The sequence below is a fragment of the Temnothorax americanus genome, unplaced genomic scaffold (genome assembly GCF_048541705.1).
Source record: "Temnothorax americanus isolate GAGA-0224 unplaced genomic scaffold, ASM4854170v1 Scaffold9, whole genome shotgun sequence".
Taxonomy (NCBI): Eukaryota; Metazoa; Arthropoda; class Insecta; order Hymenoptera; family Formicidae; genus Temnothorax; species Temnothorax americanus.
In genome coordinates, this window is record NW_027509812.1 from 4,390,170 (window position 1) to 4,410,047 (window position 19,878).

General features: G+C 30.8%; 2 protein-coding genes across 5 annotated transcripts in view; one reads left to right on the forward strand and one right to left on the reverse strand.

The window, feature by feature from the left end:
* Nucleotides 1-19,755, forward strand: part of Ache-2 (acetylcholinesterase 2) — a 74,811-nt gene extending 55,056 nt beyond the window's left edge. The window contains exons 7-8 of one of the 4 annotated variants that reach the window (XR_013259972.1): nucleotides 52-276; nucleotides 1,246-19,755. Coding sequence is in view for 2 of the 4 variants with exons in the window: in XM_077424806.1 (XP_077280932.1) it covers nucleotides 52-182 (131 nt within the window). In the remaining 2 variants the exon portion in view is untranslated. Of the gene's footprint in view, nucleotides 1-51 lie in introns of all 4 variants that reach the window. The other 3 variants (XR_013259973.1, XM_077424807.1, XM_077424806.1) reach the window with 3 other exon arrangements.
* Nucleotides 1-19,878, reverse strand: part of Dad1 (dolichyl-diphosphooligosaccharide--protein glycosyltransferase subunit) — a 183,369-nt gene that overhangs the window by 81,086 nt on the left and 82,405 nt on the right. The gene's annotated exons all lie outside the window — the stretch shown is intronic.

A 19,878-nucleotide genomic window follows, 5' to 3' on the forward strand; every position in this document is an offset into this window, starting at 1 on the left:
GTATGCGTTATTCTCACTCTTCATTAATTTCGCGCTCTTGCTTCTTTACAGATCCCACACCTGAAGCATGTAAAAGCGCAATGGCATCAAGCGTTTCTGCGGGTGTCGGCGGATTGCGTGGCTCACCAACGATCGCGTTCATCTTCTTACTTCCGGTGCTGGTAGTATATAGATTGATATAAGCAGTTACTCATCTATGTCGACAAACCCTTTTCATGGCTGGCACGTACCTGACTGGGCAGAAAAGTTCCATCGGCGCTACCGTCCGACAAGCAGGTCCTATAATGAGCATTGTTTACGCTTCAAGGTCGCATTAGCGGTCGTCAACCATTCATAGATCGATAGGTCGCCGTGGGACATGTGCTATCGTTGTATAGCAGTGTAGTCCGTCTCCACTATGTCGTTATGTCACCGGCACTGGTAGCATAGCGCGACGTTTGCGAATGATAATCAAATGCCCCGTGTCTCGGCGTGGTGCATTCGCCGTTTCGAGGTAGTCATAGACTTATATGTCGCGATTCACGATTGAAAACCAAAGATCTGTACTCGGCAAAAGCCTGAGAGACGCAGATCCCTTCGACGACGATCGACTTCGGCAGAGATCGATCTGATTTCGACGGTCCGCACTTTCCATCAGCATTCTCCATCTTCGTCGCAGCTTTTATCGATCCGGTTTTGGCTTAGGTTTCAGTTTTTTTCTTGATTTTCGTTATCTCCTATCTCCTTTCGTTCTCGTCGATTCTCATCAATGAATCTCTCGATTCGATCCATCTTATTTCTATATCTGATTCATAGTCTGAGATATGCCTCGCGAAATACAGCTGCTGCGAAATACAAGCCCGCGTAAATGATTAATTTTGCAATCTCGTTACAGATGTTTCTGAAACAGTCGTTGCTTTACGAGCAGTCTAAATTATCGAAGGCGATCGATCTATAAGTCGTTGCCTGATCGATCGCAAGAATGGCAATTGCAAGAGTTGTGAAAAGAATGCAGTGCAAATGCAAATGAAGTAGCAGTAGGAAAAGAGCGCGGATACAAGTTTCGTACGGACTCGAAGAGAGCCATTCCGCAGCGATGATTAAATGATTAAATGGATATACAATCGCGTTATTCGTTGTTCAATAGGTGTGAGAAAGACAAATGGCGACCTATCTCGATCTCGCGGCAAATACGCAACATTTGATGAATTATACATATAATTGACAATTGAGCGCGATATACGTGTAATTTCACTATAATTTCAGGATTTGCCAAGTCTTCACGGATCAAATTAAACGCTAAGATCCAATTTTGATCCAAAATGCAGACGGCAACAAACTCGTAAAATATATAAATATATATTTGTAACGAATTCACGAGCAAAGCTGTAACAACGGCGCGATCAATCTCTTTGTTAGATATTAATTGTAAGAAACCAGCTGCGACCGGTGCAACATCTTGTAATATATTTGATCTCTTACAATTATAGTTTGCAATGTAGTCGATTATCTACTACCACGATCAAGTTTTATATGCAATATCAATTCCAGGGCATGCAGGAAACAAAAGACAAAAGAGAATGACGAAGATGGTAAGGTAAAATATAACGAACGTAGCGTAGCTGAAGAAAATTAATCGGTATGGAAGGGCGCGGCTATATTAACTTCGAACTCAGCAAGCTTGAGAGCGAGTGATTAATAACACGAAGTGATTTTTATCGACAGCGTCAATCGCGAGAAAATCTCTCTTAAAAAGATCTTTGAGCACTCATTTCACTTTTGATAAAGAAGCAAATCATTTAAATTAAACGAAGCCAGTGCGGAGCAAAAGTAAATGCATATCCTGAATTAGAACAAGTGTTTTGCAATTAGCTCGTGTCAGATCGTATATTAGTTATATATATATCTGGCAATACATTGATGATAAAACGTAATTCCACAGCAAGGAAAGAGATTTGATGAATAATGACGAATAATATTCAGTGAATGTATGAATTTGAGTCTTGAGAGCATGATCTATTACTGTATATATATTATCTATAGTTGAATATTTACAATAGGTAAATGATTTTTTCTTGTGAAAGAAAAAAAATGGAATTTTTTGAAAAGTTTAGAAATATTAATCGATTGTTGTGTGTGGCCGATCATATTACCAAAATACAAAAATATTTATCGATTTTATTACGAGCATATTATAATCTTTACACAATTAAGATAAGTCTCCAAACACTACAAAGAATGGACGATATCATTATTAATTCAAACGTTTGTCTTTGATAGTTATTTTAGGAAGAACAAGAGTACCTATTCACTATTCAGTAAACTAACAATAAGTTACTTTTAAAATATTGAAACAACTTGAAGACCTAATAGATAAGAATAATAATAATCTACTAATTACAACTATCGCTCAAACTATCGGCCCTAAAAATTGCTCCTTTACATTAAATATTTATTTTAAGCTTAATAAAATTAATGACGAAAAGATTGGTAAGATCAAGTCAACTGATATGTTCTACATAAAAAAGTTACATATTTATCTGATTGTTTAACAATTTTGTAACAAATTTCATTTTGCTCTCCATAAATTATTACACAATAAATTATTGTAAAGTATGTGTGCATGCGTGCGTGCGTGCGTGCGTGCGTGCGGCGTATGTATATATGTAGGTATAACTTGAGAGACTTCTATATCCCGCAAGAATGGAAGATTAATACATTTTAAGAGCAACCAAGAAAACCATGCAGTGGAACACGGTTATATTTAACAATAAATAAAATTGTTGCAAAAAAATCTTCAATTTACAAATAATAATTAAAATGACGTAGGACATCGTCGAATTTAATAAAGTATGTCTCATATAAAAAGTAAAGTAATCATCCAATTGTTTGACACTTTTTGAGGATTCTCATTTCTCATTCTTCATAAATTATAAATCGTATAATGCATCGCCATAGAACTATATAAATCGTCTGCAACAATAATACATTCTAAAATTAAATAGACAAACTGCGAAAAATAACGTGGATAAAAGGGCGAAATTGATATTTATCGTATGAGATTGTATTCAGTTCATTTCCCAATAATTGAAATAATTTAGAACCTATTTGTTATCCATTAATTCTCAATTTACTCGATTGCACGATCGAGTCGGCGGAGATATTATATCCAATCAAGAACACTCACTTACCTGAAACATACCATAATCAGCGTGAGAAGAAAACGAACAATATCTGCAACACCATCCTTATCAGAGAACAAATTACAACGTTATGTATCTAACCGCTCGTTTTCTCGGAGTTGATCGTTTCGATCTCTCCGTGCTGTCTCAGCAAAGCGCTCTTCCCCAAAGTTTTCTCGGCAGAATATCATGGATTCCGCGGGCAGGGATAAAGCAAACTATATCGTGTTTCGCGAAGCTTAAGAGTATTTCTTGAAAGAAGCAGACAAGGTCTGTGTGCGCTTTGCTTGATTTTCAGTAAAAAAAAAATAAAAGAAGCAAAGATATGTGAATCCCCGTGAATCTTGAATATTGTTTCTCGGAAGATATATATATTCTATACTTGTTGTGCAGAATTAGGCGAATTTGATCATTGTTTATCATTGCGTTGAAAAGTTTGGAAATTACTCTTCTTATAGAAATTGTTGTACGCGCGTAGATGTGAAATTTGACGCCGCGCCGGATTACGAGCTTGATCTCCGGTTTTATGCAGATCGAAGACCTTGGAGTTAATTTCGCACATTTGTTCAAGAAAAATTTAAAATATGTCGCATGATTGGTGGTGGTTCAATTGAAGTGCATTATAAATCGCGACTTATCGAGGATGTCGAAAGGAGACAGTATAGAAATCGGAAATCAATTGCCTAGTTTATCGGTTTTATTGCAGGTGACGCTTTGAACTATACAAATGTCGAATAAAATCAAGGAGGTAAGTGGTTCCCGATGCAAATGTGCTAGAGTTTAAAGATTACGAGCATGAAGGCGTACCTATCAAGAAACTCGTTTGTATCTCGCGGCTGTGCCGCTTAGCATTTTATCGAGACATAACTGCTCTTGTGGCCCGGTTTTTAGTTAGTAACAATGAGAAACTTAATAAAAACGCGTTATGGAATATTTCAGTGGAGTAGTACACACAAACGTCATAGCTGTAGCGTCTATGTATAAAGTACATAAACGATTTGTCACTTTATATCGCTTTTTTATGCTGCGAGAAAACGTAAACCAATTTTAAATTAAAGGTAAAAATTGTTGCTATCTGTAATACTTATACGTCGCGGTAATGGAACGCATTTGCAGAAAGAAGAAAAGAAAAAGATCGAGAAGGACCTCGTTATTAAGGAACTCGTTGCGAAAAATATATATGACGGGGATAAAAGGATTTAAGAAAAAACGAGGATTAAGATTTTTAATTGGTTAAGCTATGTTCTGTACGTGCGCGTGTGTGTAACTTTCCTTCTTCTCCTTCTCTCTCTCTCTCTCTCTCTCTCTCTCTCTCTCTCTCTCTCTCTCTCTCTCTCTCTCTCTCCCTCCTTCCCTCCCTCCCTCCCTCCCTCCCTTCTTCCCTTCCTCCCTCCCTGTCTATTGTAGCAAGCATGCGCGCGCGATTTCCTCAGCAGTTATTTACTATTTGATTTTGTATGAGTTTAAACACCACTAATTATTCCACATTTATATATGTAAAATTTGTTTCTTTCGTTCCTTTTCTAAATATTGAGAGAATATTTAATTTTAATTGATAAAATGCTCTCGAAAATTAATCTTTATTTTTTAAAAATAATAATAAATACGAGGGACGTTTAATAAGTAATGCGTTTTTTCTCATTCAAAGTTTGTTTTATTGCAGTTTTAAATACTCCATATTTTTTCCAATTCTTTAGCTACAAAAATCTATTTCTCAACATAATCTCCCATTCAATTCTATAGCCTTACATTACTTAGATGTGAGCGCCTGTATACCTTTACGGTACCACTCTGGGTGAGGAACGACAGTCCACCCTGTAGCCCGGATCTTGCACCTTTTGACTTCCATCTCTTTGGTCCTTTGAAAAATGCAATCCGCGAGAAGAGGTATGGCAATGACAAGGAACTCAGCCAAAGTAAGAAAGTGGCTGAGAGGCAGACCAGCAGAGTGATACCGCAAGGATCGACGTACAGGCTCTCTCACATCTAGGTGGCATAAGGCCATAGAATTGAACGGAGACCAAAAATAGGTTTTTGTTACCAAAGAATTAGGAAAGAATATGACGTATTTAAAACCGCAATAAAACATCTTGAATAAGAAAAAAATGTATTGCATCAGGTACTTATTATATGCTCCTCGTTGTTTGATTACATCATGAATCCTATGTCACAAATTGACTTGACTTTTCTAAAGTTAATAAACGAATTTAAAAATTTATCACACAATTTTAATGTTTGAAAATGGTCAATGACGATACACCATTGCCTCTTTTAACGGAGAAATCGACTCGGACCTCTTTTAAGTCTCAATTTTCATTTCGTTTTGTGTTTTTGCAATGGTAGCGACACTCTAGCATTTACGCCGCCTCATTATTCGACAGTCGTGTGTTGCGATCGTATTCAAACACCCTACATACATATATATTACACGTGAGCGTTGTGTACGAACGAATTGAATTTCCCTGCTTTGATCTGAAATTGATATCTCTTGTACAGATATCTCGAGCGAGAGAACATCACTTGGGGCAAGTATATTGCGACTCTTTCGAATGTGTTTTGCTTTGAAACTTGGTTTTCTAAGCTTGTAAATATTCTCTCTCTCTCTCTCTCTCTCTCTCTCTCTCTCTCTCTCTCTCTCTCTCTGTCTCTACATATCTCCTTATTTCCATATCTCTAAGATTTCTAAAATACTTTTACAAATTTTGTTTACGTTAACATTATTTATTGACTCATTCCTTATACTACTTATCGGAAAATAGCCAATATATACACAGTAAATGTGATATGATTGCGTAATATGTGAATATCACATATTCGGGTAGACAAATCTGTCGAGAATAGATTTTGAAAGTGCTCGCTATTGTCGATGACATATCAACAGAAATATATATGACAGAATATGCTAATAGAATATAAGGACATACATTGATTGCAGAAGGCAGAATTTACCATTTTGTAACCATTTAAATGATAAATTCCATTAAAATGTTTATGAAATGATAGATTCTGTTCGGTATATGCCGACGATCCGTTCTCAGATTATATTGGCAGGTTCTGTCGGCAAAACATGAGTTTAATGCGGACACAGATGATACTGGCTCTGTTGCAATATCTAAGCAAATATCTGCTGCCAATCTGTCATACTGGGTAGTTATTTCTGTAGTATAATGTCATTTTTTTGTATTTTTCTAAAAAATATATAGACACATAGTGAGAAATCTGTTTTTAATTTTTATTTAGTTTGTAAATGTAAAAAAGGGGGATTATATATTTAATATAATAATCATTTTCTCTAATAATTTTTTTCCATTTTTCTTCTTTTGTTTTATGTTTTTTCTTTTGACATTAATTTTAGTGTATCTATTCAAGCTACTATTTTGGGAAGGAAAGTTTTGTTTTCGTAGAAGAGAAAATAAAAGAAAGATAATAGATTGTAGAACGCACTATGTCGCGAAAAAATAAATCAAATAAAAAATTTAATATTTTTTTAAATCTGTCGAACAAAAATATAGCATAATGCTTGCCAGCCCAGACAAAAAAGGTTTATTTTGTCAGCAGAAAGGTAAATGATGAAGACGGAATTATAATGCAGAGTCTATCGCATTGTCGGCAGAATTCTATTGTCAGATTAATGATAGAGCTGTTAATCTGCTGAAACGTCAAACTAATGGCAAAAATAATGCATTATGTGATCATATATCGCAGTATGACCATGTCTACAATTTCTATCAGTAAAACAAAAGATTATAATGCACGCTTGATGCCAATCTGCTGCGACGATATCTACCGAATTTGTTGATAAACTGCTAGCACACTACATTTACTACGTTATTCGGATAATACGTTTATTTGTTTCTAATTGCGATATTTAGAAATACTAAATTTGTTATGATGTAAGATTTTTAATGACGTTAATATTTGTGTTCTATATTCGTATATGCATAAATATCACTTTCGACAAAATATTTGACTGGTTTTTTATGAAACATAGCCAATCAATTGTTGATTGATACTTTATTGATATAACTTATGTGCGAGTATTTCGTGAACAGTATTTTGCAGTTTAAAATATTACAGAGTCCACTTACGACTACAACTTGCGTTTCTTATATGTATACGCGATAAATTATTCGACGATAGTTTGTGAACACATGAGGTAGTTATTAAGCAAGCAGTAGCACCTCCGTTAATATGCAGTTTTCGCTATGACTCGCAAAAAATAAAGCGTATATCGGTAATACGCGCGAATCTTCCATTTCTTATACATATCATGTACAATAGAATATGTGTGTGCGTGCATGTATCCATATAGAATTCGTACGACGAGCTTTTGTGACAGTTATCGGTGACAGGCCGTGTAAAATCGCGTGAAATCGATAATCGCGCATCGATCAGCTCACGGTAACGATTAGCAATTTTTCAGAATTTGTTTTTGCTGAGTACCTTAATGCCCATCAAAGGGCGAGTTACGAGCACGTTACGCGCGGCGGATGCGCCGCCATTAAATCGTTCCCTTGAAATCCAGTGATGGATCACAAAGGCATGACCTCATTTCCCTCCGATGGCACTGTCGGGAGTACCAAAGTGCACCTGCACAACTTTGTCACTCTGACGTGCAATCTGCCGCCACGTTCTTGCATTAACGAATAATGTGACTAAAGATACCGACCGAATTTAATTGCACTGACGTACCTAATAGAAATTATATTGGAGTCCTCAATATCGGAGCACCGAGATTTTTAGACCTTGATGTCTTGAAATTGCTGGAACTTGTTGACGACACAAAAGATTGCTACAATAATAAGAGCTTCCGCTTTTTAATTTAAGTGATATTATATGTATATCACAAGAGATAGATTATCAACAAAAAGAAATAAAAAGTTTATACACAACAAAGGGGAGAGTCTTTGATAGAGTCTGGATAAATGTGGGAGGCCCGGTAATACATTACATAATTGGGTAATACGGAATTAGTATTCTTCTTTTTTTAGGAAATACTCAAGCTTATATCAATCAAAGAAAGCACATTCTCTAATTAATGTAAGTTTGATTGTTGTTCAATAATACTGATAATATTGATAAGAATATTGATGCATCTATAATTTCAAAATTAAACGACTAAGAATAAAGAGAGATTTATATCTGATAAATTATGCTTTAAAAGAAAAAAATTAACAACGTGAACTCTATCATACGCTTCAAACGTTATTGAACTTATTTTACAAGCAAATTTTTACGTAATGAAATTACGTAATTACACAATATTTTATATCAAGACCTTAAAAATATGCATACAATTATATATAATAATTCTATTTAATCATAAAGAAAGACCAAAGAAATCGACGAGTCAAATAATGGTGAAGGAAATCATACGCGAATGAAAAATGTTCTGTATAAAGATATGCTCGAGAGGAGTTCTTGCGGTGTATACTGCGACGGCAGAAAGCGAAGAAAGTGAAAGAATATTATATGTGTGTATGTACATATATACGTTTTAAGGAGAAAGAATATAAAAGTGAAAGATAAAGAGCGAATTTCAGAGCAAGATAATGTTGATAGAATCTGTTAATAGACTGTTTAGCATTCAACATATTTAAGGATTAGTATGTCCACATACATATCATTAGATGATTAGATAGTTCTTCATTCATCGAAGCATCTCGTGAAATGAAATTTAGAATCAGTGCCTCGATGAACGACATGTTCGAGGATCAGCTATGTAGGGTAACACAAATAAGAACGTTGTGCTTCGTTATTTATTTAACGAGACGTAAAACGATAATTTTATAGAGTCCTTGCACAAAATTTCGAAGACATTTTATGAATAGTGTTACTCACAAGTTATATGTCAAAGACAATTTTTATATTTACATTGTGTTACGAGTAATTAGATTATTTCTCTCCGCAAATATAATAGCAAGTATAACACTATAGCAAAATAAATTTATTATCTAACAATAAGTGTAGATGTAATAATTTTCAGTTTTATATTTTTATGACACGTACGGTACTCTTTCATCAAAAATGGAGACGCAATAGACCATGTAGACCAGATCTCAAGGTATCTTTAAATCCTAGACTCAAAGTATTCTTTATGTAATGTTACTTGCAATTAGTTGGGGGAAATTTCTTACAATTTTTTCAAAAAGTTATTTAAATCTAAGAGTTTATTCGCATTTACGAAACACGTAAAGAGGATTTGCGATGTCCTATATATATAAGAAATAAACACAAGTATGCCTCTCTTTTTAGTTTGTATCATTCTGTAGATCAGAAGTGTACAGAAAACAGCTCGTTACCGTTTTTTCCTTCATTCTTTTGCCAATTTTGATTTTTTTATAGGACAATCGTAAGAATATTAATCATTTCTCTCTCTCTCTCTCTCTCTCTCTCTCTCTTTCTCTTGACATTTTTTAAATATTATATTTAATATAGCGTACAATAAAACATTACATTTAATATACGATAACATAGAGGACATTCTCTTTCTATCTATAATTCTTTAATCTTATACATTAACATTAACGTGTTAATTAAAATGATTCTCATATTACGCTGTTTCAGGGTCGTGCATGTTAAACTTCACAAATAGATGGCAAACTTTGTAAGTCCGATTATATGTACCGTGCATAATCTAGGTGCAACGAAGACATGATCACAGAGAATAAAATTTACAAAACTAATTTTATATTTAAACAAAAATATTATGTGATTATTTTAATATTTGAACCATGCACCTCTACTGCAACAAACAGATCGTTCCTATTCGAGCCACAAAATAAGATTAGTAAGTTGTATATGCGATTGTATATAGAAACTTTAAATGTTCTGTATTTTTGTGTGAAAGTTAAGTGGAATGAGAAAACCGATTCTATATATATTCGATATTCAAATAACATACATGTCGCGAACACTCGTAAGACGAAAAGGTAGAGATAGACATAGAAATAAAAATAGATATAGAGATAGAAAAAATGTGAACGAGTATGTGTATGAGAAAGAGGGGGAGGGCGAAAGGGTGGAAGGTGGAGCGGAAAAAGAGAAGGGAAAACAGAGGATCGAATATACTGGATGCAACTTGCACACATCAGTTTGGCAGTGGTTCGGTTGAACCATAAAGCTCCCATTGCTCTTATGGTTTATTACCTTTACTTTATATCGCGCAAATAAAATATTAATTTAATCGTTTTATAGAAAATATGGAATCGGAAATTAAAAATTATAAACGGCTTATTGTATACAAGTATTTTCAAAAAAGTAGTTCGATACTTTGCGGGCTTGTAATACTATATCGAATAAGAAATAATTAATCAATATGAGTCCGGATATCAATCTTTTCAAAATAAACACAGCGATCTTCTATTTTAATAAATTAAGTTATCTAACCGCGTCTATTCATCATTTACGGTATGAAAACAAAGGGATTATCCCATCCTAATATCGTAGTACTTCAATACGTAAACATTTGCCGTTTAACTCATCGAATATAATCACAGTATAAGACGTGTAATAGTTGAGATTATCAGTTCGTTAGATACGTAATATAAGATATAAATTTATTAACAATGGCAAATTATTATTCCAACAAAAATGGCAGATACGCATTTTATATATGTCTGTGATAATGAAGATACTTGAAAATAAACCAAGGACTTTTGAAAGAGGATTTGAGAGAATGTTTTTGATTGCGAAAATATTAAATGTGTATTGAAATACGGAATAGGATGACATATAGAATCTCTCTCTAAGAAAATAAAATAATAAAATGATAAAATAATATCATGCAGTTATTAATAGCCTTTCATTCACATATCATACCACAATCCCGCAAAATTTTAAACTGTATTTTTAAAATACTTTGTATATATAAATACCATTAGTGTGTGTATTCAAATAATATCATTCAATCTTTACATTATCTATTGGAAATTTCGTGAAATGTAAAACATAAGCAAGCTTTAAACATCAATATTTTATTATTATTAGCAATGGCTATTACTAATTGTGTGTGTATAATAAATAAGATTTTAATATAAAGGTCTAAAGATGTTGATAATTTAAATTATTTGATTACAAGAATACACAGTATTCTTATATACAATATTAATAAAAATAAAAGAAAACAGAAATGTAAGATACAGTACGCATAGTACAGCGAATAAACAAAATTAGAATATATCTTAGTCTTATGTTGGTAGCGATTATATAATATTTTATATTTTGTTTGTTATTTTATATGTATTTTAATATATACATCTCCCCCTCTATTGTACCTTTAGAGCTTAGGCTTGGAAGATTTAAATTATATTTAAGTGAATAATTATTTTAAATGTGTTTTTAATTGTGTAAGACGTGTAAGTCTAAGAAAAAAAATAGTTTAACATTAATCGTAAATAATGGCACGTTAAAATAAAATTGCTTTTTGTTAACAATTCTTTTCGTGTTCTTTCATTTCGTTATATACGTATTAAACAAATCGATCTATAAATAACAATTTGTTATTTTTATCTTCTCCTTATATTTTGAATTCTTCTGCATCTTGTCGTAAAAAGCGCCGATTATAAAACGATGAACTTGTAAGAGAACTTGTCATTTCCCAATTCCATCCAATTTAATTAGCCAAGAAATCAATTTACAAAAACAATGTATTATCAAAACTCATTGAATGTTACGCGGCTCTGTTATAGTAAACATGAAAATGGAGAAAATGAGAGATGACATTGTAAGTATAATAATTATAATATCTGTATAGGAGTTGATAAAAAATGCAAGTATTAATAGTAATTTATAGTCACAGTTTCAATGGCCAATTATTTATAAATTCAGCAAGGGTGGGAACGCGAATAGTAGAGGTAAAAGAAGAAAAAGAGATAGAGCAAGAGTGATAGATATTATAGATAAATTATAGTACAATAGATGGTAATGCACGGAGGGGGAGTGCTATGATACAGAGTCCAAATTGCTTTGTCCATCGTCTTTTTATCTCATTTTCATTTAAGAAAACAAAAAAAATGAAGGCGATTTTAATACAATTCAACAGAAGTCAAGCTTGAAACCTCTGCCAATATGCCTAAGGTGACACTGCATGGTATAATTATTGTTAACAATACTTGGTTTGAAAGAATTTTTTATTGCAAATACTATAAAACTAAAAGGTACACGATGCTTATATTTTACCATGGTAATATTTGCGATATGAAAAAAGAAAAAAAAGAGATGAATAGGAGAATTATTTTCTTATTAAACTGTAATATATAATCTCTTTCTCGGTCTGACAAGGAATAATTTTTAATACCTGTTTGTTTTTTCATGATATACAAAAGCGGTTCAATAATAATATTTCATGACCTTTATAGAAAGACACGCGTCTGATAAAAATCATATTAGATAGATCATGTTGAAACGATGCTCGTTGACGTAATAATTAACTCGATGAATTTTTGTCCTTTTGCCTTGTTATCTTTGCATAATTTATGAAACGTGGATATCACGTTGATATCCATCGCATACCCTTCTGTCATTATGAGATCTACCTATAACATCTGTCATATCGAAAAGGTATCACTACGCGTGTGATTATATTTTGCACTTTATCGGAACTAAAAGGAGACTGATTGTGAGATAAAAAATTTGTCATACAAATCTTTCTCTTTTGGATATATGTATATTGTCTTCTATTTCTTTTTTTCCTAAATATGATCCAACATCAATCATCATTCAACAAATTGTGCATACACAGACTTAGTGCATATATTATAGGTACAGATATAATATATGCACTAAAAAATAGTAGCTGATCGTTAATTGCTAATTGTTAAAAAATATATATATACAAATATATATTTAAAATTAATTATTAAAAAACGTAAATTCTGTTATACAATTTCTCTCCTGAAACTTGTTTTATCACAAGTAGCTTATTTTTAATCGTTAATTACTTGAGAACTTGAATATGTATTTTTATCGAGAAACGATTGATAATATTGGTTGAAACATCTGTAGTAAAAAAAAAACATCCGACAGATTTTATCAAAGGCTTTTCTTCCCTTTATTGTCCGCAATTTATTGAACCTTTGTTGTTGATTCAAGTAGCATTCAAGTAGTAGCTTATTTAATAAGCAGAATACAATATAGTGGCTTATATCATATATTAATAAACAAGTTTGTGTCACTCATCTTTATGAAATCTTTATGAAAGCCTCTTTCTTGAAATACTTTACTTTATAATAAAGAGTTCTGCATTTTTTTTTATCAAGAAAAGATTCAAATAAGAAAAAAGGGCTATTTCTAATGCATCTTAAACATGATTGAATACCAATGCAATTTAGTATAATGAATCGAGTTTTGTTGTCTCTCATTACAAATTTGTTGCGTTTGAACATATTCTGAAAAATAATGCGTGGAAAATAGAGTATTATGTATGTACACAATAATGTTTTTTATTTTAAATTACACGGTTCGATTTACATAAGGGAACTCGAGGTATCATGGGAACGCTAAAGTTTAAACAAATTTAAAACATATTATAAATAAGTAAATAAACTCGGTTTTATATATATACACCAAATTATTCTTTGAAATATTTATTATAAGAAAAACAAGTTTTATTGAATGCGTGAGTTTTCCTTATTATGCATTTTAAGCGGGATATAATGGGATACCTCATAAAACTTGTTTATTAATGTTTAAAACTTCTTACAAATGATTTATCAGAACACGCAATGTATGGAGATGGTATAAGAATGTATATTATCATATTATACTTTTAATTAATATCTAGTAATAATTATATATATTTACTAATAACATTTTTCTTATTATAATCTTTTTAGTATACATTTTTCTTATTAAAATATAAATATTATAAAATATAAATATTATAAAAATGAAAATTTGTGTGGTGTAATAATCTATATTACGCAACATAACATTTACTGATAGCGTATGAAAAAGAAAATAAAACATTTAAAAAACACAAGGCATTATGCACCGTAGGCACTAATGCCCCGTTATGCCCTGAAATGTTAAAGTTTACTTTAAGCAATATAAGTAAATCATCGATTTACAGACAGATACGCGATTACACAGACAATTTATTAAATTGACAAGAAAAGATTGTTTAATATCGTTAATGTACTTTGGTAATAAAAAATAGAATTTTAATATTGCTAATCTTATGCAAATGTGTATCAAAGATACCGCGACTCACAGTCGCGGCGAGAGTACAGCGAACGCATTGTAGCATCTTTCAGCTAAAAATAATATATGAAAACTCTAAACAGCACGCGGTTAGAGACATCTATACAAGAGTAATAATTTCGAAACATTTCATTACATATGGCAGCATCTCTGTTAAAAGTTATCGACCATATCGGCCTATTATGCCCCAGGTTTCCCTATATGCAAACGATATTTTTCTCTATAACAATAAAGCAGAGCACCAACATTTCATTTCGCTGATGGCAACTATTTTGTAATTGTTGAACCGGCTAAAAGGACAAAAAATGAATGGAAAGTACAAGTTTTCATATGTCCGTATAAACATGGGAATGGCATTTTATTCTGTCCGTATGTGCTTTTCGGATGGCTGTAGCAATGACATTGTAGATCAAAGAAGATATACTTGCATATAAATCGGATACTTCAATTGCGTCACGAAATGTTGCTTAATCTAAAAAATTTGATAGATTAAATAAATTGTAAGAAAACTAATAAGAAAAAATGATAATTATTTAATGAGGCACAAATAGCCACTTATTACGCATTGGCAAGTTTATGATAATTACGCTAACACAATAAGTATATGATTACATCTCATGAATAAACGACATAATGTAATTACAATTATGTAACAATTCTAAATTAACAAGATTTGAAATTATTTTGCATCGAAAGTCGGACAACTCGGACGATAATTAATGCAGTAAATAAATGTGTTTCAGTGTTAAAACAAATTATAATGTCGGCAAATATTTCAAATATGTATAGAAAAAAAATTTTTGATGATATTCAATGATATTAGGAGTGATATAAAACTAACGCAAGTTGAAAATCTTTTTAAACTGCTAGAAGCGCTTGCAACTGCATTATACAAGTAATAAACCGCAAAAAAAATACTTTCTACATTATTTAATTCTGAAGTGTAAATCTTAATCTCGCTCGATCTCGCTAATAAAAGTTCGATATGCATACGCGATACAACAATGCAGTGAATAATACGCATAGTGACATGATTCCAAATATAAAAGATATTTGTGATTACTTGTGGGACTTAAGCTGGGTAATAAAAGTTTTTTTACATTTATTTCATTAAGTCATTAAGACATTCTTATTAGATTCTAATATTAACGTTTCTCCTAAACTTTTGTTTTTCTTACCAATGTTTTTAAATAAAATAAATAATAAAAACAAACAAATATATATGACTATTGAATGGAGGAAATGAAAAATAAAATAAAAGAGAAATATTTTCGAAATATAAGTCAATAACTAACGAACATAATATATTTATCACATTTCCTTATACAATTTACACAAGAAACACTAATCCTATAGAGAGATCTTATGGGATCCGAGGTTTACAATGAATATTTTCAAACGATATAAAAATATAGGCGTGACAAACAAAATATAGTAGGTATATAATTATAACAATAAACGTAATTCTAAAAGAAGTTGCTGTTATAATTTAAAATGAATAGAATTAAATAAATATTATTATTATATATTAAGTTACATTCCGTCCAGGAATAAATCCTGGACTATTATAACGTAATTACGAAACGTATTAAATTTATAAATGTTAGACAAACATTTTATAAATTTTGCATTTGGAACGCTTATAGAATGAGATATAATATTTCCGGAAACAAAAAAAAATAAACAAAAAGAAAAATAGAAAGACATCTTGTTTATAGCATTGTGTTAGAAGTATTCGTATTCGAGAAAAGAAACGTTAATTGTTACCTGCATATTTTTATTCAGAGAAGTATATTGGCATTCAAAAGATATAAAACAGTTGAAAAGATAAAATTGGTAGAAACGACTGCATACAAATGAGTGATTCTCTTGCAATTTGACGTTATAGTTAATGTTAGACGTGAATGTTTAGTCATTAATAATTAGCCAAGCAGTTAATAACTTTTTATTGAAGTAAACGCACTACATGCGAATATCCTACTGTACATAAAAGAGCGTACATAAAAATTGCGACCGGTCAATTTGTCAGCAAACCAAATTTGGATGCTCTATAAAGACCTACACATAGATATAAGTTAGCGTAAATTAAATGTCCGCGAAAATTTTTACAGGGTAGATACACAAGAAAACAAAAAATATGCATTTCTTTTTACTTTTCAGATCTTTCGACGACGATGATGATCAAAATCAAAATAAAAACACTAAGATTTTAGTTTTTCTAGAGATAAGTAATTCAATGATAAATGTTGTTTATAAAACATCGAAAGTAAAAAGATTTTATTTTATACCGAATATAAAAGATATCTAGCAAAATAAACTACATTAATATCCAAAGAAAAAACGTTTAGACGAATGAAAAAACATTATATATTTTGATTCTCCTTCTTATTACATTTTTAAACTTATTATATGAAAAATATATTAAAATGAAAAGTCGAAAGGATATAATTAATTTGTATACATATTTTAAGCATTGACATTCGATAAAATTTACTAATCATCGGTAAAACCCCGACTCTTGCGACACACAGTCAATACGATAGACAATCTAATGCAGTAGCGAAGGTAAATGACTTTACCAATTAAAAATAATTAATTAATTGCAAATGTGAAATTAATTATCAATTACGTACGTGACATCTTGTAAGTTTAATGCTTGTTAGATGTGCGAAATACCTATTTATTATCACGTTTATCACATACTTTTGTTTTATATAAATGTTTTATAAATGTATTTACAATTGTTTTAAATTTTCAATTACGTAGGTATGAAAGAACTGCGCGTAAAGTTAATACAAATAATTATAGTGGTTTATAGCATTATTCAAATATTTCTTATATATATATATATATATATATATATATATATCTTTTTTTGTCGAATATCTATCTATTATAGTGTCACTCACACACAATTTTATATATTATTTTTACAAATTATATAAAAAATAATTTAAATTTATTATAAACATTCAAATTTAAATTTCTTAACACATAGCACAGTATGATATATAACGTTAAAAGATTTTATATAAATTATAATTGTATTATCGATAATATTTAATAGCAAGTTTGAATTTAAAGAATATTTTATAATAAAAAAGTTATTTATTTTTAGTGATATTTTGTTGACGATATTAGTTTAGCAAAAACACATAATTCTTCTGTCTGTATTAATATACGACATGATACACACATCTCGTAAGACAGTTAAAGGCGCATAAAAATCTATTATTCTCTGCAGATATTATCTTAGATATATAAAATTACTATGCTTATTTTTTTAAATTATAACCTTTTCCAGTACGGGACTATGACAAATTATTATTATTTCTGAAAAATTATTGTCGGTTAAAATAATTTTTATACATTGTTGAAATTTATTGTAATACTCTTAAAAAATTTGTTCATGAATATTAAAAACCATCAAAATATTAAAAATCATTAAAATAAATCGTCAAGATAAAATAATATTTATTGGTAATCAAATAAACATCTTTGTTCACTTTTGCACCTCCTTAGGTGCAGCGTCTTCTTATTGAGTTAATTAAATTACTATCTCACACAAATCATATTATATTCTCCACGAGTTTAGGATATGGTTTTAACGCACGTAATTATAATAACAAAATCAAATATCTAAAGTTACAAACAAAGGTAAAATTTTATTAATCACTTTGCGTATTTTATCATAAAATTACAACTATTTTTTTTAAATTATTATACATATTAGAATTTTTTAACATAGTAAAATAATTTTTTTCTAATTATACATACCTACAACAAAACACTACGGATATAATATTCTTTCTTAATATTATTATCTTAATCATTATATTGTATTCATAATTGCGCGTAATTTTCTAATAAAGTTCTATTGTAAAAAAATATCTATGAGTGATAAAAGTTTTGCGGCACTCCGAGCAATTCGTTTGCAAAGAGTTTTTCACGAGAATCCAATTTCGATGAAGCAGTCTGATGTCTGATCTAGGAGTAGACTACTTAAGCGGGTAATTGAAGGAGCGAACGCGAAAGAATCGATGAAACACGATTTATTCGAGAAAATGAGTGGCTTGTTTGCATCGATCCTCCAGGAGAACGATTAAACTTTTCTTATGTTCATCGAGTTTTTAGATATTAAATACAAAAACATACCTCTATACTGCACTGACACCCATTTTCCCACGAGTAAATATTTGTTGAGTCTTTATTCATAAAATTTTCTATGTAACAATACAAATATATAAAAAAAATATATAGGTATATAAAAAAACACTACGTATCATATATCGTACATTATATATATATATATATATATATATATATATATATATCATACCAAAAGAGTTTTATTTATTTCATATGCGCATATCGAATGTTTCGCGAGAGCGTATGCTTTACATATTGAATATGCATTACATTAATAATAGATAAAATTAAAAGAACAAGAGAGAGATGTTAATAGTTAATATTATGTATGGCGATAATTATAATAATAATAATGTCATTTATACCATTTAGAACGGTCTAACAGACGATAGATGTTACAGCAGGATGCATCATATCCTCTTACATTCAATCTAAAATCTTATCCAAATTCTAGAAAATATAAAGAGAAAATGATTGAGAAATTAGACTGTTATGTTTGAAAAAATATTTGACTATCGATCGCACCGATGAATCCTGCTAGTAGATTTTTGTTTCTTTTAACATTAGAACTACTATCATTATTGTGGTATGCGTAGACATTCTATACACATACAGAACTTTGAAATTAGAACGGTTAATGAAAAGCATCTTAATGATTTCTGTAATTAAAACAAAAAATTTTTAACGAGAAAAACTTTATTTTATAATCGATAACGTTTGGCTATTTTTAGCCAAAAAATTGTTAGTCCGTCATTTTGACGGTATTGGTTGTTCTAAGTGTTAAAGAATACATTGGTATTCTACACAAATTTGGTCATCCGTACATGCATATGTTTTATATATATACACGGATCGAATTACACGCCATTCAAATGGGTCAGTTTCTTTATGAGAAGTTATTACACGTCCGTATTGCGTAATTCACCTTATATATACACATACATATATACGAGACGAAACCACTTTTACTTTGTAAAAAAAAGCGAAACAAAGTGGTGAGGATATAAACGTGTGAATGAGTGAGTGAGTGAGTGAGTGAATAAGTGAGTGAGCGAAAGGCAGAGAGAGAGAGAGAGAGAGAGAGAGAAACGTATACTTTACTGTGCGTTAAGTGTTGTTAAGTATAAACGTAAAAATATAATAGATGTTATACCGTTATATGTAATTATTATGTAAAGAAAAAATGATCTGTATAAAATAAATTAATGTAGTTATAATAAATAACTAACATCTACGAAGATTATTACGGTCTATAATTATATATCGATATTTCAAGAGACACAATCACATATATCCCGCCGCGAGTTTGTTACAATTTCTTTCTGACCCATCATTCAAAATGGCAAATGGACGAAAGAGATACATT